This window comes from Amaranthus tricolor, chromosome 6, assembly GCF_026212465.1.
Source record: "Amaranthus tricolor cultivar Red isolate AtriRed21 chromosome 6, ASM2621246v1, whole genome shotgun sequence".
NCBI classification, from domain to species: Eukaryota; Viridiplantae; Streptophyta; class Magnoliopsida; order Caryophyllales; family Amaranthaceae; genus Amaranthus; species Amaranthus tricolor.
In genome coordinates this window covers 28,408,462-28,435,139 of record NC_080052.1, presented here as the reverse complement: position 1 = coordinate 28,435,139, position 26,678 = coordinate 28,408,462, and the positions used below count along the sequence as shown (strand labels likewise).

At 32.4% G+C, this 26,678-nt stretch overlaps 3 protein-coding genes across 3 annotated transcripts; 1 reads left to right on the top strand and 2 right to left on the bottom strand.

Moving 5' to 3' along the window:
* Positions 1-1,823: 1,823 nt before the first annotated feature.
* Positions 1,824-3,894, top strand: LOC130815743 (transcriptional activator TAF-1-like). Its single transcript, XM_057682226.1, has 3 exons — positions 1,824-2,361; positions 2,606-2,678; positions 3,855-3,894. The coding sequence occupies exons 1-3, from the start codon at positions 1,824-1,826 to the stop codon at positions 3,892-3,894; spliced, it is 651 nt and encodes a 216-aa protein (XP_057538209.1).
* A 1,758-nt stretch (positions 3,895-5,652) lies between these two features.
* Positions 5,653-9,334, bottom strand: LOC130815450 (peroxidase 42-like). The gene is made up of 4 exons (XM_057681927.1): positions 8,924-9,334; positions 8,365-8,553; positions 8,107-8,272; positions 5,653-6,384 (listed from the first exon to the last, which is right to left on the bottom strand). The coding sequence occupies exons 1-4, from the start codon at positions 9,182-9,184 to the stop codon at positions 5,975-5,977; spliced, it is 1,026 nt and encodes a 341-aa protein (XP_057537910.1). The 5' UTR covers positions 9,185-9,334; the 3' UTR covers positions 5,653-5,974.
* Positions 9,335-10,752: 1,418 nt separating this feature from the next.
* On the bottom strand, positions 10,753-18,282 carry LOC130815128 (tRNA wybutosine-synthesizing protein 2/3/4). Its single transcript, XM_057681488.1, has 9 exons — positions 17,410-18,282; positions 15,292-15,691; positions 14,013-15,185; positions 13,411-13,540; positions 12,979-13,214; positions 11,878-12,013; positions 11,614-11,690; positions 11,415-11,521; positions 10,753-11,300 (listed from the first exon to the last, which is right to left on the bottom strand). The coding sequence occupies exons 1-9, from the start codon at positions 18,245-18,247 to the stop codon at positions 11,197-11,199; spliced, it is 3,201 nt and encodes a 1,066-aa protein (XP_057537471.1). The 5' UTR covers positions 18,248-18,282; the 3' UTR covers positions 10,753-11,196.
* Between the last annotated feature and the right edge of the window lie 8,396 nt (positions 18,283-26,678).

The following is a 26,678-nucleotide window of genomic DNA, read 5'->3' as shown; positions in this document are numbered from 1 at the left end:
GTTAAAATAATTAGCCTTTTTAAATAAGATCACTGAATTGAATCTTACTTAAAAAAAACTTGAATTAAGCTACTCAAATTAAAATTAAAGAATAAAACATATAATGACAGTATGACACCTTGATAAATATTCTCTTATAGGAGTGATTAATAATAATTAATAATAAACCATAATTCTCTAATGCAAATAATTCAGCACTAATTACTAATTAGCAAAGGACAACACATTGATGATAATGCAATCCTCCTAAGCTAAAATAGACAAAAAGTTGAATTATATAACTTAGTGCATGCAGCTCAAAGTAAGAAAACACCACCAGTAACAACCTACTATTGCTAAAATTGTGTTTTTCTACGGCAATTTTTTTATTATCCCAAAACAATGCCTATTTATGTTATGCTACTTTTTCCTTAATTATCTTTATTATTGCCACATTTCATACTTCTTACCATTACAATGCATATTCCCTTTATTTTTGTATAATTTTCTATTTGATTCTAATCATATATTTCTTTTAATGTAAGTAGGCTCAAAACTTTATGTATCACCATTAATTTTATGTGTTTTTTCTTATTATTTAATTGATTAATTGGCATTTTGATTCTTTTTTTCCTTCCTAACTAATATGATATTCATGAAAATATAATATATAAAATTCTTAGAAAAATTAACTTTTCTTTTTAAAAAAATATATGTATTAGTAATAATAATTACACAAATTCTTAAAAAAGTCAGCCTTAAAGAGGTCACTTATAACCTTAAAGCTAATGATCAATTAAAGACATGAACTAATTATATGGATGTATCTCATGATAAGATGATCTCGTATAAAACAAGCTGTAATAATTAATATATGAAGTATATTAAAAAATAATACAATAAATAAACTATTAAGATGTAATTGGGTTATTATTGCCCAAGTTAAAGCATTTCTAATGATGGAAACGAAAATATTAATATTGTTATTCATTTGAAAAAACTTTATTAGAATTGAATGTTTTTCATTTCAGCCTTTTAAAATTATAATAAGAGTTTAATTCTCACCATCTACAAAGTAAAATTCAATTTTAGAATTTTATCTTATAACAATACTTATTCTAAATGAGATAAAATCTGATTCTCTTATATTTTCAAAACATGTCTAAGTTTCGTATACTGTTGTTGATCATATTTTCAATTGCTCTTAAGAACTTCCTACATAATGTCATAGATAAAGCAAGGGGCAAAGAAATTAATCAATTTCCATTATTACAAATATGCACTAATTGCACTTTCGAATGCTTAACGTTATTGTCTCTTGATGCTTCAGTGCCGTGTAGATATATCAATAATCAAAATTGATCTTCATTTTTTTAAAAAATTTGAGGTGTTAATTAATTCTTATTATCACTAAAGAAACTAATTAACGTCTAATTAATTCTTTAAATAAAAAGATAAACCATTTGATCTATTTTCCTAATGCAAGTTTAATTCAGTTTTGTGCTTTCTGCCTTTTGTTTTTTGTTTTCTTTTGCAGATTTTACAGGAACTTCATATATCAGGCGAGGTCTCCCCTTCTATTGCGACCTCTTCATGACGAAGGTATTGATATGCCTTCTTTTCCATCTTCCCCAAACCCTATCTTAGGTGAGACTCATTTGAATGATCAATAATGACGAAGTTTAATTAAACACCTTGATGTTGACTTTAATCTCATTTCCTATAAATCATCTCTTCTATCATAATCCTTTTACCTCTCGCCTCCTTTCTCTTTACTTCTACGTTATTCTCTCTGTCCTTTTTCATTTTGCTCGAAAATTAAATTCAAAACAACTAGCTTAAAAATGTATCAGATTGATGAAAATAAAGGATTTCAAATCTTATCGACTACTCCCAAAAACCAATCAAACAACCCCTTAAATCAATCCCAATTCACAATTTCATCAAACCCTAATAATAAATTCATTACAAATCTCCACTCATATATCCCACTCCATGACCTAACCTCTTTAAACCCTAAATTTGATACAAACTCATCAAACCCTAATAATAGCATTATGAACCCAAACCCTAACCCTAATAATCATATACTAAGTTCAGATGATCAAGATCAAGCAAGTAAGGAACAAAATGAAGAACAAGAGATAAGGAGACTAAAGAGAATGATATCAAATAGAGAATCAGCAAGAAGATCAAGGCTTCGAAAACGAAAACAACTTGAAAATCTTCAATCACAAGTTTTGCAACTTCTTGCTGCAAATCACCAATTAGCTGAGAAACTTAACCTTGTCATGGACTCTAATTATGAGTTAATCCAAGAGAATACTCGACTTCGAGATGAATCTATTTGTTTGAGAAATGAGTTGATTATATCCATGAAATGTGATATTGAATTGGATAATAATAATAATAATGATAATAATAATAATAATAATAATAATAATAATAATAATAATAATAATAATAATAATAGTAATCAAAATGTTAATAGTCCCAATAGTATTACTACTTCCATGGATGTTTTGCGCTAAAAATGTATGTGAAATTTTTCCATGGTGATTGGCGAGTGAAGAAATTCTTGTACTTGATGTGATGGACGTATAATTATATGTACTTTTATATGTAGTATCATCTTTTTATAGTAAATTTATGGTTGTAAAGTTTAATTCAATTTCTTTCTACATTGGTATCATTATCATGTACTATATATATATATATATATATATATATATATATATATATATATATATATATATATATATATATATATATATATATATATATATATATATATATATATATATATATATATATATATATATATATATATATATATATATATATATATATATATATATATATATATATATATATATATATCAATTTATTAGGTTTATAGATTTCTCGAAAGGCAAAGATCTATGGTACATTTCTTTGATTTCGAATTACTATAGCAAATTAACTTATTAATTAGTCGTGCATAATTTTTTATGGGGAGAAATATATGTCTGTTATTAAAAGTTAATTAAACGACTTTCTTGTTACTACAAAGTTAAAATTGTGTTCATCTTACTCCTTAATCTTAAAATGATCACTTTTTATAGTCTTAAATTGATCATTTATAACCTTAAATTAATTACTTACATATTAAAGTGATCAATTAGAAAAATAGACAACTTATATAGGTCCATCGCACGGTGAGACGACCTCATATAAGATGAGCTAACCTATTAAACGAATAAGTGGGTTTTGGGTTGGGCTAATTTTTAAGAAAATTCGAAGTAAATAAGTAAAATTATATGAAAAAAATTTTTCAAAATAAGTATTGGGAAAACTTATTTTCCAAAATAAGTACTTTTAACTCAATGCTAAGATATGGAGTTTGTTTGTGGTTAGTAACAGTGGACAAAAACTAAAACTGAGTCAAAAAAAGTCAACCAAGTAACGCCCTCTCTTACTAACAGGGGGCAATTGAGTTGACTTTTTTAACTTTTTTGACTTTCGTTGGCTTTTGGATGTGTAATAGCTCGTTGTTAATAACAGCGGGCGATTGTTTTCTCATATACCTTAACCAATTTTTTTATTCGCATATGGCCCGCTGTTACTAACAGCGATCGATTACTTAAATTGAGTTAAAAAAGTCAACCTAAAAATTCTTATTTTTTATTCGCATATACCTTAACCAATGCTTATTTTGAGATTCTTTTGTATAATTTTGCTTATTTTGTTCAAATTTTTAATTTTTGAATGATTGTTATTTGGATTGGGTTTGATTGATCCAATGGTTCATGATTTTAAAATTCTTATCATTGAAATTTTTACAAAAAATATGAATCATGAAATATTTTTCTTATCTTCACTAATTCTCTATTTAGGTCATTTCACCGTGAGACTTATTCAATTGGGTCAACCTAAACTATTTAAAAAAAACTGCTTTATATACAAATAGAAATTCAGTATTTATGTTTTTTAAAATATTTTTTTACTAATAGACCTTTTATATGAATCCGTCTTACGATGAGATGGTCTCATATAAGACTTGTAATCTTATAGAACATATTGTATGATAAGAAAGACTAATGTATTTATTTTAAGTCTTCAACAAAAATATAGACTCCAAATATAAAAGTTGACGAGAATTATATTAAAGTCATGACGTGAAATTAGAAATGTTGACAAAATTGGAAAAGTGAAGGAGGTCATAATAGTTGAATTTAACCTATTTTTTTTGATAATTTAAGTTAAATTATTTTTAAATTAGGAATTAAAAAATTTAAATTATGAACCATTTATTTTGAATCTAATTTTAAATTTAATTTTGATAGGGTCAAAAAATAACAATTTTTAGATTTAGACACAGGATTTGAAAAGAGGATTATTGTTGTGTACTTTTCAAAATTTGTTAATCATAGTAAGACATATTATTTACTTTATTATCTTCTTGTCGACTTGAAATTGATAATAATTTGTTTGACAAGAATAAAAATTTTACAAATTATTATATAAAATAGACTCTTTATAAAATGAATTTTATATATAAATTAAATAGTTTAACTAATACAAAACATAAATATATAAGTTCATTTATTTTAAAATTGTCAAACTTAACTGATAGATTTTAGAAGATCCTAAGGCTAAGACATTATCCGGCCCATTAGGAGTATTATATTACAATCTTATCATTGATAATATCCCACTTGCTAAAGTGTATTATGAATTCCTCGATTTTGATGTTCCTTTATTTTTCTTTTAATCTAAAATGTCTTTTTTTTTTTCCATTTAAAAGTCCCACAATTGTGTCTTTCAACTAAAAAACTTTGAACTACCGACACTATGCTTGAAATCAATAGTTTTGTATGTTTCTTTGATATTACAATTAGGACTATCTTGAATTGTGACTTTAAGATTATTCTAGAATGTTGATATGAAAACCTACATATGACCAATGAATGAATCATATAGATTTATAGAGGAGGAAGGTATGTGAGAAGTATCAAGTTATTGTTTGTTGTTTGTTTTAGATACTTGATCGAGCAGTATTAAAGTTTCGATTCGATTTCACTAAAATGCTCAAGTGATAAAATAGTGTTTGAACGAGCAAATTATTGTTGAACATTTGTTTCATTCAATTTCAAATTAAAGACAAAGTCGTCAATACACTGGCAAAATAATTATAGTTGAATAATTGATCAGCTATCAATAAATAACTTAAAATTCTAATAGGAAATTTTTTTCAACTTAAGACAAAAATACTTTAAGTTATAACAAATAATTAAAGATCCAAACAAAACATTATCAATTATCAACTAAATGAGCTATTTTTGAGTTATTACCCAAAACATGATACGATACAATTATAAGGATAAGTAATCTAATTCATAGTTTAGGGCTTAATTTCACCATTTTGATAATGGTGATTACTTATAATGTATAATTAAATTTATATTTCCCGTATATAATGATATTTGCTAACATTTAGACTTTTGTACGCATATTTCGATACTTATTGTGATCATATATAATAACATTTATTATTTTTTAAGATTTCACTTGAATATTTTATATACAGTAATAATAAATATTTTATATACAGTAATAACAATCTGAGATAAACTTTATTTATAAATACTTCAAAAAGTCAAGGTTAATGAAAACTTTTAACATAATTAGGTATGACAACAAAATATGAGCACCATATATATGATTATACAAACAATATGCCATAAAAAAGGAATGAGCTTTTACATGAAAGTCATTAATTCATACATAAACTAATGTTCCACTTCTCATTTCATTACTCATTAGCACATAGTAATCTCATACTCCTACACTCATTACATGAAAGCATATAAGTGTGCACTTCATATGCAATCATTAAGCTCACCATACCACTATTTAAAGGGCTAAAATTAAAGCCACCCTCTTATTCTAATGCTTAATTAACACATAAAATTAAATATTAATCCATAATTAAGAAGTAAATAAGGATTAATATCTAATGAAGTTTGTTTACAGCATTACATTGCCTTCTAATCTCACCTTGGGATCCAGTAAGTGGGTTGTTTTCAGATAAAATGGTAAGTGCCCTTGAAAATTCCTTGAAGAAATAATCTTGATTTTTGGCCATTTTAACAACATAAGGCCTAGTCCTTTTGTCTGTGGCTAGTTGATGATCCACAATGAGTAAACCCTTACTGTCCAATATGTTTCTGTAGTAGTTGTTATCAAATATCATAGGGGTACCTCTGTCATTTCTCACATATTGAACCGCTTTCGGGTCGGGAATCGGGTCGTAGCATTTCTTCAGCATGTGGGGTACGTGGTCCGGGTTTAAGTTCGGGTCAACTTCTGGGTACAACCTGTGGACTAACTTCACACAATGGGTTCTGCCCACACTGTGAGCTCCTGTTCAAGGTTTAATTTAAAGTATTAATTAACATTAGTTAGATAGTAATAATTTGCAAAATTACAGTCATAATGTTTACTTTTTTCGAATTACAGCTAATACAGTATCAAAGTCTATAGCATTCAGGCCAAATCATAGAATTCCGACCACTTCATCGTCGGAATTCTATAATTTGGCCTATACGCTGTAGACTGGAATACACGGACATGCCACTGAACCTGCGTGTATGTCGGACACGGACACGCGAAAATCCGTGTCCGACACACCAAATAAAGTGTCCAATATTTTAATATTTTTCCGGACACGCGGGCACGGCAAGGACACAGAAGGGACACGGCAAGGAGTCAAGGACACGTTTTTAAAAAAAAAAAAAAAACTTTTGTAGCGGATCTTTCTCTCGATGAGCCCGAGTTGGAAACTACTTTTGTAGCGGAGGATGATGATGGATGTCATATGGATGATGTGTGATGATTAAACTTAAATTTACCTATTTATTTGGTTTTCTTTGATTTGGTTTGTATGACTATTTTTAAATACTCATGTTGTTTATTTGGTACTTATTTGCATTTTATGAGAGTTTTATGTTTTTAAAGTGTTTATTTACATATATCAAATAAAAGATTGTAAAATTATCTTTAATTTGATATATTTATTATATTACCATTTTCGTGTCCCCGTGTCCGCCATTTATAAGTTGGTGTTTTCCCGTACCCGTGTCGTGTCCGTATCCGTGTCCGTTTTAGTGCAACCTAGGCTGTAGATCTTGATACTTTGGTGACTTTAATTTGCAAAAAATAACATTAAAACTGTAATTCGCAAATATCCTAAATCTTTAACAATATAAATCACAGATTATTCACAGCTATATAATTAATTTTTGTTTTGATTAAGTTTCATTGTTTACATTAATTAAGCATTGTGATTAATTATTAGGTGAGAGGTGTAGTGGGTCCACTATTATATCGTGATCATGACTCATGAGAGGAAAATTTTGAAATTTAGGTCCAAATGGAAATTTACAAGAAAGGGACTTGATCTGTAGTTTTGAAAAGGTTAAAAAAATAAATTGTACTTTATTATTGATTAGAAAAAAAAAATTGGTAAATAGATTGAAATCTTCAAATAGAATCTTGAAAGAGATGGATTAAAAAAAGTGTATTGTTTCATATCATTATATGAGACTCAAAAGAGCAAGTTTGAGTGGTAAATATCACTTAAAAGTAAAACTTGAGCGGATCATATAAGAATAATTCTTCAATTGCTTAGATACTATGTCATGGAATCTACAAAGAACCCAAAATAACACCATGAGTATGTTTCACAAATGAATGTTATTTAGAGCTGTTGGCTAATAAATTAACCAAATTAATTGTTTAAATTACTTTTTTGAGTCAGTTTTTAAGACCATGTTTAGTACAAACTATTTGATAGTTGTTAGTTAATTAGGGAAAAGATAAGTTAAAAGCCAACGAAAAAAACTATTTGATAGTTGTTAGTTGTTTAGTATAAACTATTTGAGTTACCTTTTACGACGATGTTTAGTATAAATTTTTTGTTTTTTGGCTTAAAAGATAATAGTTAATCTAATTAGCATATGTAACACTTTTTGAGCTATTTGACCAATTCATAAATAAACGTCAAATTTTCAGCAAGGCTTATATATCGTGTATGGAAACAGCATGAAATTATGTAACATAATATGTATGTTAATTATTACATACCTAGCAAAGCAACCACTCCTTTAGTGTCAATACCAATAGTCTTAAACCTATCAAGCACAACACTCATGCTCTCATTGTGATCTGGTAAATATTTTTCCAACATTTCTGCTCTACTCTTTCTTCCATCTCTCCTTCCAGTTTTCAGTGGAATGTGTGGCCCACCTACCTGGGAAAGTTTTTTAAAAAATTAAATAATTAAAATATTAAATTTAATTAAGAAGTAAAAATAATAAATGGAAATTAAAATAGTGAATGAACCTGAACAATGGCATCTCTAGCAGAAAGAACAAGGATATCAGCACAGGAAACAACACCTGGACACTCTCTTTCAACAGCCTCTTTGATAGTGTCAAGGTACCTAAAGTTCCTTAACCCAAAACTTCTGTCCATCTCCTTCTCTGACATCATCCTTCTTGTTGAGTCCAGTAACAATGATGCATCACATGACTAATACCACCAACATACATACATACATCATACATCATGCATATCTATATATCTATATCTATATATATATATATATATATATATTTTCTGACCCACTCTCTCACATCACGTGAGAGCACTTAACATTTTGGACTAAAAGTATGCATACAATACAGATTCTTCTTGGAGCTAAATAATCTAATTTAAATGATGAATGGTTGAGATTAATTATTCAAATTTGTGACCAGTGATCTCTTGACTCTTGTCACGCTGACTTTTAATATCATGTTAAGAAATTACCAACTCAACCAAAAGCTCAAACTGATGCTTATAGCCGTAGACTCTAACAATATATTGAAAAAGTAAAGAGGAAAAGATAATTAATAATAACCTCAACAGCACAATCATGAAAGATGTTTCTGAGCCAAGAGAAAGCAGTATTTTTATGGCGTTTGTAAAGAAGCTTGACTTGTTGTTTGATAATATCTTCAGCTTGTGGGCAAGTATCATCATAGTAATTCATAACAAGCCCAGATCTCTTGATTATTTCTTCTTCCTCATTACCATTATTTCCTGCAAATGCAGCTGACAAAAACAAGAACACAGTAAAAATGGATAACAACAAATTAGCTTTGGATCTCATAATTTTCATATTTGATTTCTTTATTTCTCCTTCTTCTACCACTTACTCCTTTATCAATTATCACCTCTTATATAATGGAAGTCAGAGATACTACTCAAAAGTAAAGTTTTATAATAAGCACCCACTTGGCATAACTTGTCTGTATTAAATATAAAATATTAATATTAATAAATAAAATAATAAAGGTGGTAAAATTATGTGAGTTTTTTATATTGAAGATAAAATATATTTTGATATAAGAACAAATTTCTTTTCCATTAAATACAAGTGGAAATATAATAGAATTGAATAGTTCAAATAAGAAAAGGGAACATGCATGATATTGGAGGAGGGAGTACTATCTTAAAATAATAATATAATGTTTTGGTTTGATAAAATATGAAGTATACTAGATTAAGTTGTGAAGCATAATAATTGCTATAAGAAGAAAATTTTTACTATTCAACTATATATTATTATGAGTTGATAATGAGCTATGTACCACTTTTTGAAGTTGAATTTAGATATAATTAATAGTAAAAATTATTCAATTATAACAGAAAATATAATTAATAATAAAAATTATTCAATTATAACAGGAAATATAATTAATAATAAAAATTATTCACTGCAAATAAACAATAAATAAATAAGAGTTAAGATTATTTACTAATGTAGTTGATGAGTAATGTAGCCTAAGTTTCAACACTTTGTAGAGGTCATCAATTCAAAGCAATAAATGGTACCCACTGTGTTTATTTTAATAGAAGTATTTTGTTATTTATAGTCTTAATTTGTTTTGGGAGTTGAAACTTAATTATGGATCACTGAACACATGGATGGATGCATTCATCTATGTTTCAACCTCGTCACCTGTGACTCTTTTTTTAAATCAACTGCCTTTTAATCTATTCATGCCAATGTATATAATCACACCTCATTATTTTACATTTCTTTTTAAGTCCATCTACTGCTAGTTTTAAAGAAAAAATTTTAATCTTATGAGAGTAAATATCGCATTTCTCAAATAGGATTTTAAGTTTAAATTTTATTTTATTTTTCCTTCCTTAATTTACTCTATGAATTTACGATAATTTGTTGATAAAGTGGAATGATTGTTTGATTTACGAGTGATGTCTTACAAATTACTTTCTATGTCTTTTTAAGTTTGCAGTATAAGACTTAAAATTTTTTAAAATTCTTGTATGAGACGATCTTACCGTAAAACATGTCTTATACTTGGATTAAATAACCTAAAAATTAAAATTTTTAGCTTAAGGATTCCTGTTTTGAAGCAGTCAATCTTATACAAGACGAGCTAAAAATTCTTATATATTTGATATCTATAGTGTAAATTCAAAGGACAGTGAGTTTTGGTGATAACTTAGAAATTAGAATCAATTCCATTAGATATAGATAGCAATATTTCATTGAAGAAAAGGATCATTCTGTTAAATAAGTACTCCTACTCTTTGGTGAAGCACCGTCGAAGGGCCGTTTACTACCGTGACTTGTACGTTGTAAAATCACATGCATGCAATTTCATTGATATATATTTTTTTTTTACTAATGCTGATTCACAAATTTATGAAAATGCATTTCAAAAAAAAAAAAAAAAAATTCATCTATTAATTCTTTAGTTTTAAAAATGCCATGCAGTATAACTAAATATCATCACAAAACTAATACTATTGTCAGTGTCAGATGATCAGATCCTTGATACTCGAACATGAGCACGACACTTAGACACTTTATTACCAAGCCGGACACTCAATATGAGTTCCCGAGCCCAGGTAGCCAATCACAAAACTAATTGAAACCAATCATATATCTGAGCTTAGCTCCTTTCAATTTACTCTTACAACTAGCTGAAAATAATAATAGATAACATTACAAAACTGTCCTCTTAGAATACATAAACCATCACACATCCTCAATGCCTTTAGGCTTCACAGCTTTCCGTTCATGATCCCAGAAGAAATCGAGTTTTGATGATTCGAATTCGAAAATTTTTGGTATCTAATGGTCTCTGATATAGTTCATTATTGAATTTGTTCACATTTAATATCAGCAACCAGATGACGAATATGAGGCGCATACCATTTTACTCTCTCCAAATGCACCATCGAAACATTCCAACTGCGGCCTAAAGACATGTATAAGATGTTTTACTAGGATCAGATTTGCATCTCGGAAGCTGAATAGTTTTCAAGTGCAGTACTAATCTATCTAGAATTTAGGAAAACAAACCACAACATACCTTCTGCTTTGGCTATCTCGGAGATTGAGTTTATGACATGTTGTGTCCATTGACTCTCCTCCGAGTCCTTCACATTCCCATGTATATGGAGCATACCCCCCTCACACCTGAAATCGGAATTCAAGTCAAGCATAATTAATTAGCATGTATCCATGACTTTGATCATAAAGTTATCAACTATCGTAGTCAAAGAAACCACCTTAACGCTCTCACAGCAGTAACCCAGCTTCCCTCACTGGACGGCAGGAGGCCAAGAGAGACACGATCAGCAACTCCCTGCATTTTCGTATAATTAATTAGCATCAGCAAGACTTTCCAAGAAGAAATATTTCCACAATTGCGGCTGAAAAAGGCCCCCTAATGCGCAATTCGAATATATCATACATGACCTATTTGAAAGATAAGTGACGAGTCATACTAGACGTAAGAACCAAGGAAGTAAATAGCAGAAATTCAGCCTTACTTTAGGAGATGTAAGCCGATTATCTCCTTCGAGTACGATGCAACGATCCGATACCAAATTGACTTGAAGATTATGATGAAGCGCCTCGATAGCATGTGGATTCCACTCACAAGCATACACTAATTTAGCATGTGCTCTGATCAACAAACAGAAATAATTTTTCTATAAGCAATGCATTAGAATATGCAGCAGGAGAACAAAACTTCTAAAACTTGAAACAGCTAACAGATCGAAAAAATTGCTTCAAGAGAGGCGAAAAAGGAAATTAACAAAATGAATAACATTGAGGGAATGATGATCCTTAACTAGAGCGCAAGTGGAACCGCCCATCCTAGCTTTGACAACACCTCATTGAACTTTCTTTTCTCTGCTAATGGTAAAAACGTAAATGCAAATATGTCGTTCATCTCCTATGAGATGGAAGATCTACAAGGATTCACTAGTGGTTTACTGTATGCAAATTCTCGACCCCCTTTTTCTTTCAACCTCCTATGAGATGATAAAAAGTATTTAGGAAAACACTGATTCTTTATGCTAGCTGTATTTCTTTGTTTTGGATTGTGCTTGGAAATTTTACTACCATTGGAAAATTACTATCATTCAAAGATTTGAGAAGGTAAAGTTTGGGGGGTTTGAAAGTCCATCAACTGGTAGGCAGTAGGTCTAATGAGTCACCGGGCGCCCATCAGGCTAAGGCGGCATCTCATTAGTTGCAGGTTGGGTTATTTCTGACCATTGGTTTGCATTTTAACCTCAAATTGCAAACTTTTGTGGGACCTTCTACTCAACAGAGAAGCACACATATTAGATACAACCTCCTTTGCACAAAACTGCAGGTCTGTCCTTCACTCTCACAGCTAACACTTGTATCGTTTGTGCATAGTGAAGGAAAAAAGGTATGTAGCTCACTTGAACCAAATACTCATTGTCTGCGAGCCAACAAGCCAATCTTACAAGATAATTGATCCATAAAAAAAGAAGTGAGCATATCTTAGTATATAACATTTTTAAATATTTCAAGTAGGTTTTAGTTCTATTCATATTAAGAGTCAAGAGACAATCTATGTTTGAAGACCGAGTGAAGTTGGAAATTCGAGATACCTTACAAGAAAAGGCAATGAAAAATATCCAATTCCTGCAAAAAGATCCACGACAACTTCTTCTCGACAGTCCAAGTGGGCCATGCGAAGTTTCTCTGAAAGATTTCCCCAAGAGAACATGCACTTCGCGGCATCAAAGCAATACATTATTCCATTTTCTCGATGCTCCACCCAACCATGATCTCCAACAAGTATTTCTAAACGACTGTCTCGTGTTCCAGTTGAAGCAACACGGCCCTAAAATAAAGTGTATGAACTTTGAATAATAGCAAAAAAAAAAAATCTAGCTACATATATTAAAGAATCACATCTAGAACGAGACAGCTGCAAATACCATATATAGCAACAGTTTTCTTTATCAAATTCTTGTATCGAGAAATCAACGCTTTACATAGGTAACAGTGGTAAATCAGAAATGAATTAAACAGCTTACCTGGCGAGCAAGACGACGAGCACCAAGAGTCTTAGCAACAGCAAGCCAAAGCACACTACCTATTGTGTCCCATACAGGATCTTGGAAGGAGTTAATAGGAAGGACAACTATATCACCAAGCCGCTCCCATCTAGAAAAAAAAAAAAACAACAAACTCTAATCAAAATCTGGCAAACAAAATGACATTAAATCTAAATTTGCATCAATACTTCCAATGGTGAACTAGATATTGTAACACACGAGTCAATACCCTTTACCAAAACTAGATAGTATGGACACTTCGAGTCTGCCCAATGACTCCCAAAAGAACACTTCCTTAGTATTGACTGATCAAAAGTTGATTATTATTACAAGGGTGGCTCTTTATATAGCCTAAGCCCCAAGAGACAACTACAAAATAACAACTAACCTATTTACAAAATACAAAGACTAATTAATATGAAATGTCGATAATGCCCATTGGACCCTTTAACCCGAGTCATGACAATTAAGTACAGGAATCTTTGTTCTTTTTTCTTTTGCTGAGAAGTACAGCAATTTTGAGAGATAATCATTGAATAGGTAAAAATAACAAAAAATCAGTTTATAATACAAAGACAAACCTAGTTGGTAGCTGCTCTAAGAGCTCTTCAGATAGGCGTTTATGTTTCAGTATAGAGGCCACAGCTCCCTTCATTGCTTTCAAAGGGGACAAAGGGGACTTCTTCATTGCAATTAACTCATCGATGTGCTTAGACGCACCACAAACCACTAAAAAATCCAAGGCAGTAGCACAAGAATCAATAGAATCTTTTGACATATTAAGGTCACCCAATCTTTCATGTGGCCCTTTTTGTTGAGTTATCTTATCCCAGAATATAACACTGAACTTTTCAGTAACAGGGAAATATATGCAAGAACCATCTTCATGGGAATAAACTTTTCGACCAAGATCTAGCCAACCGAACTTCTTGAGTATGTCCTTTCCTAATTTAGCATACCTCTTTTCAAGCTTTAGAACCCAACAAAAATTCTCAATTGCTGAGTCAACATTGTTACGAGTTGCTTTGCAATCAACATTCAATTTAGTATCCAACCCAGATGATTGTACATTTGGGTTCTGAAGAAAACCAGAATCGTTACATCTTTTCTCAGCGGTATCTTCATGTGGGGGAGTAATCTGTTTCTCATCGGACACGGAGGACACCTTAACATCATTGAGAGTTAACATAGAACGTAAGTTGATCTTTGAAGGCTCACAGAATTTTGTACCAAAAGCGTAACAGGCTGCTCCACCACCAACCATTACCAAATCATCATTTATAACATTGGCTGTACTTCGAACAAACAACTGTTTATGAACTGAATTCAATATCACATGCTTCCAAGAAAAACTTCGTAGGTCAAGCAGGGACAACTCTTCACAATGCTGTCTGACAGGACAACCCCCAATAATTCCCAAGTAGCTTTTATACACAAACATTGAGTGCGAGAACCTTGGATAGGGAGCCTTTCCAACAGTTTTTACTTTATTCCATCGACATTCTTGAACATCAAAACTATGAAGGTCCCCCAGTGCTCTCTCGCCATTGTATCCACCAAACAGGTACAACATATTTCCATAAGCAACCAGCGAATGTGAATGCCGGGCACACGGCAAGTCTCCATATGCATTTATATCCTCCCATTTTAAAGTCTCCACATCCAACACAAGTAAGGAAGAATACAATATGTTGTTATTAAGCCCACCAAATACATAGATTTTTGAACCTACAACGGCTGCAGCATGACGATGCCTGCACAAATTTTATGCCATTAGCAAGTTTATGACGAGAAAAACAACTTTAATTAAAAAAATTAACTAGAGCACTTTCTGTAATTTTTTTAACTTGGAACCATCACCTTGGGGCAAATACATCATTGGTGTTGCGTACAAATTTCCATTGAGCTTTTGTGATATCAACGATCCATATATCATCCAGAATATTGGTTGGATCAGCTCGGCCTCCAATAACAATCATCAAACCTCCAGCTAATGATGATGTGTGACCCATACGTGGAGATGGACTGTCCTCAACATTCAGAACAGAAAATCTTCCAGATGATGGATCAAGTAGTATACAGTCACTTCTGCGTGCATGCCTCCCTACGCCTCCAAAACCACCATAGATCAGAATCTGGTTGCAGTCAGCATTGCAAACTGTGCAAGAAGAATGACCCCATAGGAAGAGCCTCTCCACTTGTTCACCCATAAGTTTAATGGGAATAATGTCTAGGCTGGAACCAGGAATTCCCGATGGCCCTGCCAATGATTCAAAAATTTCAGTCTAGCTCTCTTAGTGGAGGAATAGATTCCTGCAACCATCAATAATTGATAGTCATAATGCCACTCAGACCAACACAGTTACAGGTGAAAATGAAACAATAACGGGTGTATTATGGATATCTGCGGCAATCACACTTACACAGGTCACATACACATTGCTTCAGTCTTAAATTCTTTTACTTCCTGGTGTATTGGGATTAAATATATTTATTAGTTTGGAATGTTTTGCGCGACCATAGCACTACCTTTCATATGTCATAGACAGATTATCCAAATGGCTAGGATTTTTATTACCTCATTTAAACCAAAGTCCATCTCCAACTCCCACGATAATAAGAAAAAAGAAAACAGAATCCATTTCCTCATCAAATGCAACTCATGTTGCAATGATTCTCATGCTAAAATTTCAAATTCAGGTTTATTCAGCATTCAATAACATTAGTAAGCAATCTTATGCATTTTGTCCCAAGCAAAATCTTACTATGCTCACTTATTGCTACAAATAGCTCATAACAACTTTCCTCAATGAAAATCTTTTCTTAATCGGAATATCATCTAATGTCCGAGAAAACCCAAGGGCCAATTCATATTTAGTTGTGTTTTACTCAAGAACACTCAAACACAGAAGGGCATTCAAATAGTTCCAACTGTCTTCAAACACTTCATCAACTTTAGCATACTCTTGTATTTGATCCCTTTTTTTTTTGAAGGGCATACTTAATTTTTGTTCGTGATAAGTGAATACATTTGGTGTTGGATGTGGGAGGAAGTACATTCTCCTTTACAATCAAACAAAAAAATTATCAAGGCGTGTAGTTGAAGAACAAGATCTCAACCAAGTCTGGATCAAGGTCAGGATCCTGCCCTTAAAGAGCCGAAGACGACTTCCCCAAGTCTTCCTCATGTTCCTATCTCACATTTTCAGTATTAAAGTCATGCTACTTCAAATTCTCCAAGATAACTCCTAAAATTGAATTGACATCATATCAACATTAACTTCGGTCACCTTCATTAGCTCTTGAGCGACCGAAGTAAGCATAATATAGAGGAGAAATCTTTCATGTAGACAGACACAAATTCCCTCAAAGGCTCGCCATTTTTTTTGATCCTCAACGAGCATCGACATGCTCAAAGAGACTTTTTTATAAAGCCTCAATGGACATTGGCATCCTCAAAGGAACTCTTTTTTCAAATATGCATCCATGTCAAGTACCGAAAATCTTATTCTTGGACAAAAAACTTACTCTAGAACAGCTTAGAAACCCCATAAGGTCCGAAGTAAAAAAAAATTAGATCCTTTTTAGAGATAGCCTTTCTAAAGGGCTTGTCCAAATTGTATTTTTTTCAAGCAATTGGAAACTAGTCCAAAGGTTATCAATTCAAAGATTAAATTTTTGCCACTACTAAAACAATTACAAATTAGTAAAATAACATACATGAATTTCAGCTTTAAAAACGTGCCACCAAACCACAAGATCAGCATGAATCAAACATTTAACAGTGTGCACAACCCAGAGAGCAAATCACACTAATTAACCATTCTTGTAGAGTGTTAACATAATGGTAAGGGAAAATGCTAACCAAGGTGCTTGAATATAGGAGTTGTAACATAAACCCAGCATTAATATAACTTTCCTCCAAAATATACTACTGCTTAAATATGTAACTAAACAAACATAATCAAAACGAATTACCAGAATCCGTGTCCAAAGTAACTTCTGAATCAACATCAACACATTTCTCCTCTTCACAGACTAAACCACCAACATCAGCACCTCTGAACTCAGCAGCCTCGTTGGGACCCACAAAACCATTTTTTGTTAAACCCTCCAAAAACCCTTGAGTTCTTTTCCAATTAGCAGCCATTTTTTCATTAGCAATGTCCACTAGAAACCTCAAATACTCAGAAGACACCAAAATTCTACCTTTACAACCCAAAGGAACCTCCAATCTTATAGAACTACGAACAGCAATAATTACCCTCTTACTACTCACACTTGTAATCCCAGATTCCCTAAACCCACAAGAAATAGCCAAAGATACCAAAAACTGAGCTGAATCCACATCCTTACACTCAATAGCAATAATGAGGGGCTCAAATCGGAAGACTAACTCGGACGATTCAGAGTGAGTCGTTTCGGACGAGTTATTTGAGTCAGTAGGGAAAATGATATTGAGGATTGAAGAGGGATTAACTGGGTCATGAGAGATGAATAACCAAAAACCTCCTTTGGGTTTGTTTGGGAGATGAGAAAAAATGGAGATTCGACCAGAGCAAGAAGAGGTAGTGAAGTAACAAGGATGGTTGTTTATGGTGTTGAGAAGAGGGATTATTGGTGTATCAATTGTGCCTTTGGGAGATTTATCAATTTCTGTTGATGCTATTGACGCCATTGTTGCTGCTTTTCTCTTCTCAAACTCCATTTTTGCTCCTGTTTTTTTCCTCCCCGATTCCCTCTGCAAATGGTAAAACCACTCGACTAGTCGACTGGCCGTCGACCGATTCGTTGGATTTGATATAAGATCCGACATAACAATCCTACCAGACCCGGGGCCGGAGGTTAAGCACCCTCTGACCGAATTTTTAAAATAGATAAGTAAATTTATAATAATAATAAAAAAAAATACATTAAGTTATATTTCAACTTATTTCCAAATGTAAGCGCCTCTAGTCCAAAGTTCAGGTTTGGTTCTGTTCGCAGTTACTGCGAACAGAATCAAACTGGTCAAAAAAAATCAACCAAGTTGTTCGCAATTATTGACTGCGAACAAGATGTTTGGTAAAAAAAAAGCCAATAACTCTGTTCGCAGTTAGTAAGTGCGAACAGCTCTTTTGGCTTTTTTTTTTAATCAAACCCATTGTTCGCAGTTAGTAAGTACGAACAGAACCCATACCTCAGATTTGAGAATTAGGCGCTTATATTTGGAAATAAGTTGAAATATAGCTTAATATATGCTTTTTTTGATAATTTTACTTATCTATTTCAAATTTTCACCTCTGGCCTCTGTAGCCAACTTTTTTATACTTTCGGGCCGAATTCTTGTAAATTGAGTTTGATCCAAAAATAGCCCAACTAATTTTTCTCAAATGTCCAACAAAGCAGAAAATTTGAAATGAATAAGCGAAAAAATATAAAAAATTTGTATAATAGCCAAAGTTTCAAACTATTTCCCAAGATAAGCAATTTTTTCCCAAAATAGAAGTTCGGCTTATTCGCTGTTACTAACATCGAACAAAGAAGCTTGGTCAAAAATAGCCAAGGTATTTATTCGCTGTTACTAATAGCGAACAAAGGTTTTGACTGTTTTTGACCAAACTCCTTTGTTCATTGTTAATAACAGCGAACAGATACGACCCTAAATCAAGCTGCTCCAATCTTTTTTCCCTCATTTTCCTCAATTTTCAAAACCCTAAAATCAGCTCGACACTTCCCTTCCAAATTCCACCATTAAAAAAGCTTGATTCCTTCAATTCTTCAAATTCTCTCCCAGATTAAGACATTTGTAGTGTTCTGTCATTGTTTTTGGATTGATTTAAGGTAAATTTTTCTTTAATTTATGCATTTATTTTTTGAATTTTAGGGTTTTTGTGATGTTCTTATCTTTTACAAATGTAGGTACCACACTTACAAATCACTTTAATCTTTCAGATCCTCTTCCAACTTAAGGTTATCGTTAGCTAATTAAGGTACTTGAATGTTGATTTCACTATTTATTTTTGTAATTTTTGTTGATGGTTGTTGATGGTAATTTGCTGTGAATGTTGATGGTTACAACTTACGAACAGTTAGTTAAACTAAAAACATATATATACATCGATACTTAAGCTGCAAACTTACAAACAGTTAGTTACAACAACTAACTAACTAACTAAAGTTTGCACACAGATTGAACACAATTCACAACCAATCCTGCTGCAAGCATGCTGTGTATACATTGATACTTTGCACACAAACACAGAAACAAACAATGGTTGTCTAATTAAGCTGCAAACTGAAGTCACTAGTCTTATAGTTATTTCATAATTGATTTTGAATTGTTTGTGAATGTTGCTGGTATGTACATGTTTCATAAGCTGATGAATATTGTTCTTATAAGCCGCAATGTAGTTAAATGTACTTGGTTTATACAGTTTTATTCATGGTGAATAGTTGGAGACATCGAACAAAGTCATGGTGAATAGTTGCGAACATAGGAACTATCAAAACTAAAGGGTTGTTGCACAAGTAGATTTATGTTCAAGCATCACAAAGAACTCCAACATCATAGAAAATATTAACTTAAAAACACAATCAACACACTAATCTCCTCGATCAACAATATAAACTACCCCCTTTGTTTCACAATGATCTTTCACACTTTCACACTTTCGATCAACACACTTTCGATTAACTTAAAAACACAATCAACACCTACAAATGAAAATCATAGAGATGGAACCTTCAAAACTTCAAATGTTGATTTCCTAACAGTTCATTGAAATACAAAGCTTCCTCTACTTCACTATAAAACTATCACAAACATTCCTCTACAGTAGTTTAGATGGATCCAACAACTCCTAGCCCTCACGATCATAGTGTGCTCACTATACAGGCAGATCACAGGATTGGTGTACTATGGGATGTCTAGGTTGGTTTAGCACATATTTATTGAATGAATTTCCTTAGTTTTAATGATTTCGTGTGATTATAGTATATACTATCTTTGCTCTTAGGTCTCCGACACAGACACTATATACACTAGGCATCCTGACTCTGTTCCGTAGGAGATTGACGCATAGATCATTCCTTACATACAGCGAGCGACGTTGTATGACTTCCACCTCGTCGCTTACGGGAGAGTGGATCGTGCGATGATCACTCTCTTAGATGTATTTGTACTCACACGGCTTCCCATTAAGGGCCATGCCATGTTCACTATCGACCGCCAGCTATCGAGCTGGCGAGATATCGTAGAGAGGGTTTTAGGAGTGCGACCTCCCGCTAAGGCAGTTCGAGGGAGCAGGTTGTATTGTAGGTGGCTAACGCAGACATTCTCACACCTCCCTGAGGGTGCTGATGAAGTCACTATTAAGAGATACTCAAAGACGTATTCTCTTAAAACTGATTGGTGTTGTCTTTTTTGCCGACAAGACTAGTAGCCAAGTACAGTTGCTATATTTAACGTTACTCGATGCGCCCTGGGAGCGCATTGAGGAATACAGTTGGGGATCTGCAACCCTGGGTTATCTATATAGGAGGCTATGTGGTGCCTCCAAAAAGAACGTGAAGGAGATGGCAGGACCACTAATTATTCTCCAGGTAATACTAACTTCAAATTTTATGTATTAATATGTTTAAATAGTTACATATAATTAATTATGTGTACATTTCTTAGCTTTGGGCTTACGAGCACATCCTCATTAAGCAACCAATGAGGACTGTTGGTCGTGGTGCTGTTGCTCCACCTGTCATTCCACCACCTAAGCTCTCGTATGGATCGCGGGGGTCTTTTGATCGACGCACGAAGACTCACACTGGATCTGGTGTAGGATTCTATCGCGATCAGCTGGATCTACTTCGCCCTGACCAGGTAAATGCTCAACTCCTTAACCTCATTACTAGCATATTCCGTAATTTATTTATTAATTTCCTCTTAACTTATAGTTTCGTTGGGACCCGTACCTCGCTGAGGCATATGCTGCGTTGCCTCAGCACTGGGGAATACAGTCGGGTGCGTGGAGAGCCTCTGTACCATTGATATGCTTCGACATAGTTTACAAAACATATAAAACCAAAGTTTACAAAAGATAACAAGAGCTACAAAATTGAAAGATAACGGTATGGCACAGGTTATGCTTCACCCTCATCACTCTCCCCCAATACAATGCAATGCAAAAGAAGCTCCAATACCTGCTACGCCTGTCTATGATCCTCCTACTGCTCGACATTAGACCAAAGACCAATGTGTCATAGCAGGACAATCATAGAAGGTCATCAACAATCAAACATAAACACAAACACGTACACGTCAGTAACTAGCATCAAATATATTAAGGCCAACTACTAGATAACATTATGTTATACAGCAACATAAGATGATTTCATAAAACACAAGCACAGATAGTAACCGTTTTATCGTCCACTTATACTTCTTGATCTCATTACGTCCTTTCCAACCCGAACCATGTGTTCTTGGGTAGAATGCAGGTCTTCACGCTCTTCTTTTCAAAACATAAACTCTTGCAAAACACGCATAGTATCAACTCAACCAAGGCATGAACAAAATACCTAACACATGACCTTATAGAGCTTGTCTATCTTAAGGTAAGTGTGATCATTAGTCTATAATACCCTTGAGGTAAGTTAACTTAGGCACACTTCTCACTAGTATAAACTATTCTATCAATGAGTAGATATTCTATTAATCAGTAAACGTTCTATCAATGTGTAAGCTTTCTATCAAACAATGAACCTTCTATCATTAAATAACTTTCGATCAATGAATAAATGTTCTATTACTGAATAACTTTCTATCAGTGGATCTTTTCTCTACTTCCTGGCATAGTGACACGGCCAAGGGCGTTATCGGCCATTCGGCGCCTTAATGGCAAAGTATGAGCTCATGCCCCTCCAGCTGACCCTCTCAGGTCCTACCTTTGGGAAAAACTAACACACTGGGGTACTAAACTAGTGAAGAGGCCACTATATTGGGGTTTGCAAGGCCGCATGGTAACACCTCGGTCAAGGGGCGGTATCGACCATCCGGCGCCCAATGACAAAAGCATGCTCATACCCCCTTATGGTGATCCCGTCGGATCTCACCTAGGGGACTGCTAAATCAACCGGATATAATCCAGTTGAGTCACGTTAGCTAATCATAATCTAATACTTTATCAGATGGGAATAACCCCCCTTTCGACTATTAATGAGCGCCCTGGGATAGCAGCACGCCAAAACCCACTAAGCCACTCAAAAAAATATGAAATTCACCTACAAAGGAGTCATTCTAACTCCAAGTAAGGCATAATCCAATTCTTAAATAAACAAGGGGGTGGTCCTCGCCTCCTACTAACACTCTCATTCTCTATAACTATTCTAAGCGCAAGGATTTCATAGTCGATAGCTTTTCGTATAAAGTGTATTCACTAGTACCTCATAGTTTACAATGCATATTATCACAATAAACAATAACAATGATCTCTTGAAGGAAAATTGTATATAAGGGTTAATTACTGTGTGTACGTACCTGCAAGCGTCACTGCACGACCAAAAGTTATAAAATCACCCAACAAGGGTTTTACTTTCCTCTTATGAACTGGAAACCTATGCAAGTTAGGGATAGAACTAATAAGTTCCCTTAACTACTTTGTCATACCAGCTAAAAGCCAAAGTAACCACTATCATCCAGTCATGACAAGTTCTCAATTAATTCTAGCACGTACACAACTCATTCAACACCAAACATGATCGCTAATTCAACAATAACACAAGTCTTTCCATCGACAAAAGAATAAAAGGGTTATGTGAACTATTTCCTTACATTAACTAACTTTGAGTTATAACTATTTACATTAACTTAGAAAATAAAACAACAATCCACACTTAAGCCTCGCAATGTTAAATATGACACTAATATGACATGATGACAATTCTTTATAAATTCAATGACGACCTACTAAAAGTACTTGTAATCCACAACAATCAAGTCACAACAATTAGCATCTATTACTCCCAATTTGACCACTAGAATCATAACTATAATCGAGCTTAATCAAAATCATTACTAATTATCACAACAATAATTAACCGACTCTTAAAACAACTTATCCAATTACTCATAATAACACCACCAAAGTAGCATACAACGCACACACTACTAGTAATCTCATTTCTAAATCAAACCCTAACTATTGCATGCTCAAGGATAACAACATTTGTATTACCCATGATAAGATCAAACCAATTTAATACACAATCAACACACAACCCATAATTTCTAATCACACTTCAAACCCTAAATCATAAATATGTTCAATTCATCAATCAAACTCTTACCCACAAAAGATTCAATGAGATTAATACAAAACCAACATCAAACTCAATACACTTAATAAAACTCCAATTAAAGCTAGAAAATTAATTAGAGGAAAGAAGAGATGGTTCACAACGGGGGGACTAGAAAAGGGTGAGAGTATGGGTAGCTATTGTGGTGATGGTGGAGGGTGGACAGCCGGCTGCTGCTGGTGGAGTCCATCGGTGCACCTGCCGCTGAAGGGGAAGAAGAGACACGGCCTATTGTCGGTGTCTGGGCTGCTGCTTGCTGCTCATGGGAAGAGGTGACACGGCTGTGCAGGTGGTTGCTCGTGGGTGACTGGTTGGGGCCAGCTGTTGGCGGCACAGCAAGGGGGAAAGGAGAGAAAGAAGGAGGAGAAGGAGGGAAGAAAGTGACGGCTGGTGGGAAAGCAACGAGGGTTTCGTGCCCTTTTTATCATGGTTATTTTTATTATTATGATTATTATTATTATTATTATTATTATTATTATTATTATTATTTATTATTATTATTATTATTATTATTATTATTATTATTATTATTTATTTAGTTATTTATTTATCTATATTCATCTTCTTGCAACGGACCTTCGTGTACTCACAAATTTAATAAAATAATAATTTTAATTCGAACCTCTTTATTTTAGTAATCGCAAATTTACTTTTAATATAAATATGTTAATGTTTAAATTCGTATGCAAATGAAATTTATTAAGACTAACTCGGAATAATTTAATATGTTTATAAAATATCCGAAAGTAATTTTTAATAATAATAATTAATGACGTCATAAGAATGACGGTGTGTTACAACATTAGTTGCAACATTAGAATATATAGTACTATTTATTCACCACTCTTAATTTGTGATTAATTTTTAATCTATAAGTTAAAATATAGTCATGTGAGATCTTGTTTGATTCGTCTTATTGCAAAGATTATTAACATCAAATTTTTATATTTTTTATTAAACGTAATTAGAGATATTAAGGATTGAATTAGTGTATTGGACTGCTTGAAAAAAGCAAATGTTGCAAGTATTTAGAAAGGGAGGAAGTATTAAGAATATCTTATCATGAGATGGCTTAATATGAGTGGGCTCAATATTTAGTTTTAACAAAAACTATAAAATTAAAAAAATAATTTTTCATTTACTGAATTAATATTTTTAAAAAAAGACATTAATTGGGTTGTTTGTTGTGGATCCGTCTCATAATGAAACGGTCTCACTCAAGACCCGCTGAACCACAATTTATATTGATACTCACTCTATCCCCATGGGTTTGAACTCTTGAAATGATTGTTTTAGATTTAATTTGAAAAATAAAACAAAATAAGTGAATTGACAATGAATAAATTTAAAAGACAAAATAAATTGCAAATAGAATTAAAAATAAATTTAAAATAATGTCTAAAATAAAAATAATTTCAGATCGGAAGAGAAGTTTAAAATAAGATTATTGACTATTCATGGTACTCTCTTTAATAGTCGCATCTCATGTTATACTTTAGAACTTAATACCAGGGTTGAGCAAAACTATTTAATGATCCAAAAATTCATTAATTCGATTTGATATTCAATTCGAATTTTTTCGATTCGAAATTATGATTTAAATCTGATTTCCAATTCAAAATTTTGATATCAAATACGTATTCGAATATCAATTTTTGAGATTTCAGATGTTCTTATATCGAACATTTTTTAATAGTCAAATATCAGATATTCATAACAAAAAAAATTATAATTTGTAAAAAAATCATTTTCACTAAATTCGAATATCGGATATTTCGGATATCCAATTGAAAATATTCAATTTATCCTCATTGGCAATCGGATATTGTATATATTGGATATCCGATCTGGATATTTTCGGATATTCTATTGGAATCGAATCGAATATCAAATATGTTATATTCGGATATTAAATATTCGATTAACTGCATGTTTCGGATTGAATATTCGCTTACTCTAGCAGCTTATTGTTACTTCAAATAGGCCAACTAGTTAGTAGAAGTGCCTTAGTAGCAAATAGGAAATAGCAAATAGGAGTACTTCACATCCTTCCAATTGAAACATCTCTACACCAGGCAACATCAAGATGGCAGCATATTCTTCCTATAGTGGGAGTGTGGGACAATGTGGTACATAATATCTCTATCTTTGTCCAAATTGCTAATTACCACACCTTTACCTATTTTACTTCACAAATTCTTGTGAGAGAAGGTGTTTTTGAGAGATCATCTTTAATTGGATCAACCCATTATATATTTTTTAAATATTATAAATAGGCATTAAAAATAATGTAAGTAGACATTTAAGATATTGAAAGTAGACAATAAGAATACGGTAAGTAAGCATTAAGGATAATGTAAATAGACATTAAAAATACGATAAGTAAATATTAATCTTCAATGAATTGGACTTGAAATATGTCTCTCAAGACACTAACTTATTTTACTTTTAATATCTAAGCTTGATGACTAATACTATTAGTCGATCAAATAAGAAAAATAAATTATATCAATCAATAATTAACAATTAATTCTCAAAGCTCCTTGACCTAATTGGATGTCATCAATCACCTATAATGAAACTATAATATGTAGTCAATTTGTCATCATAACATATTCAAATGTCTAAGCATAAGTTAAACGCATTTCCTTTTTTTGAGGTGAAATGTATCTTCCTTCATTCTATTTAATTTGTTGTATTCTTGGGCTAATAATTTTATTACATGTGTATTTTTATTTTTAAGTACGATATAGTTTATATTATAATCTCATTTATAAATTTATTTTTTTATAATTTCACCTACTTATTTTTTCATGCACTTGTTTTTGTCTTGTTCTCTTTGCTAATTAACATCATCATCAATTTATCTTACCCAATATGTCCCGTTTATAAAAATTATGATCAAGTCTAGAGAGAAA

What these genes read in the sequence shown, in the direction of transcription:
- LOC130815743 (XM_057682226.1), top strand. Translation starts at nt 1,824, where the DNA reads ATGTATCAGATTGATGAAAATAAAGGATTTCAAATCTTATCGACTACT. An exon ending in GTTGATTATATCCATGAAAT is followed by an intron (nt 2,362 to 2,605) that starts GTGATATTGAAT and finishes TTTTATATGTAG; the next exon opens with TATCATCTTTTTATAGTAAA. An exon ending in TACATTGGTATCATTATCAT is followed by an intron (nt 2,679 to 3,854) that starts GTACTATATATA and finishes TTCTCTATTTAG; the next exon opens with GTCATTTCACCGTGAGACTT.
- LOC130815450 (XM_057681927.1), bottom strand. Translation starts at nt 9,184, where the DNA reads ATGAAAATTATGAGATCCAAAGCTAATTTGTTGTTATCCATTTTTACT. An exon ending in TTCATGATTGTGCTGTTGAG is followed by an intron (nt 8,554 to 8,923) that starts GTTATTATTAAT and finishes TGGTGGTATTAG; the next exon opens with TCATGTGATGCATCATTGTT. An exon ending in AGGAGTGGTTGCTTTGCTAG is followed by an intron (nt 6,385 to 8,106) that starts GTATGTAATAAT and finishes AACCTTGAACAG; the next exon opens with GAGCTCACAGTGTGGGCAGA.
- LOC130815128 (XM_057681488.1), bottom strand. Translation starts at nt 18,247, where the DNA reads ATGTCGGATCTTATATCAAATCCAACGAATCGGTCGACGGCCAGTCGA. An exon ending in TACTTTGGACACGGATTCTG is followed by an intron (nt 15,692 to 17,409) that starts GTAATTCGTTTT and finishes AATCATTGGCAG; the next exon opens with GGCCATCGGGAATTCCTGGT. An exon ending in ACTGCTGTGAGAGCGTTAAG is followed by an intron (nt 11,522 to 11,613) that starts GTGGTTTCTTTG and finishes TTCCGATTTCAG; the next exon opens with GTGTGAGGGGGGTATGCTCC.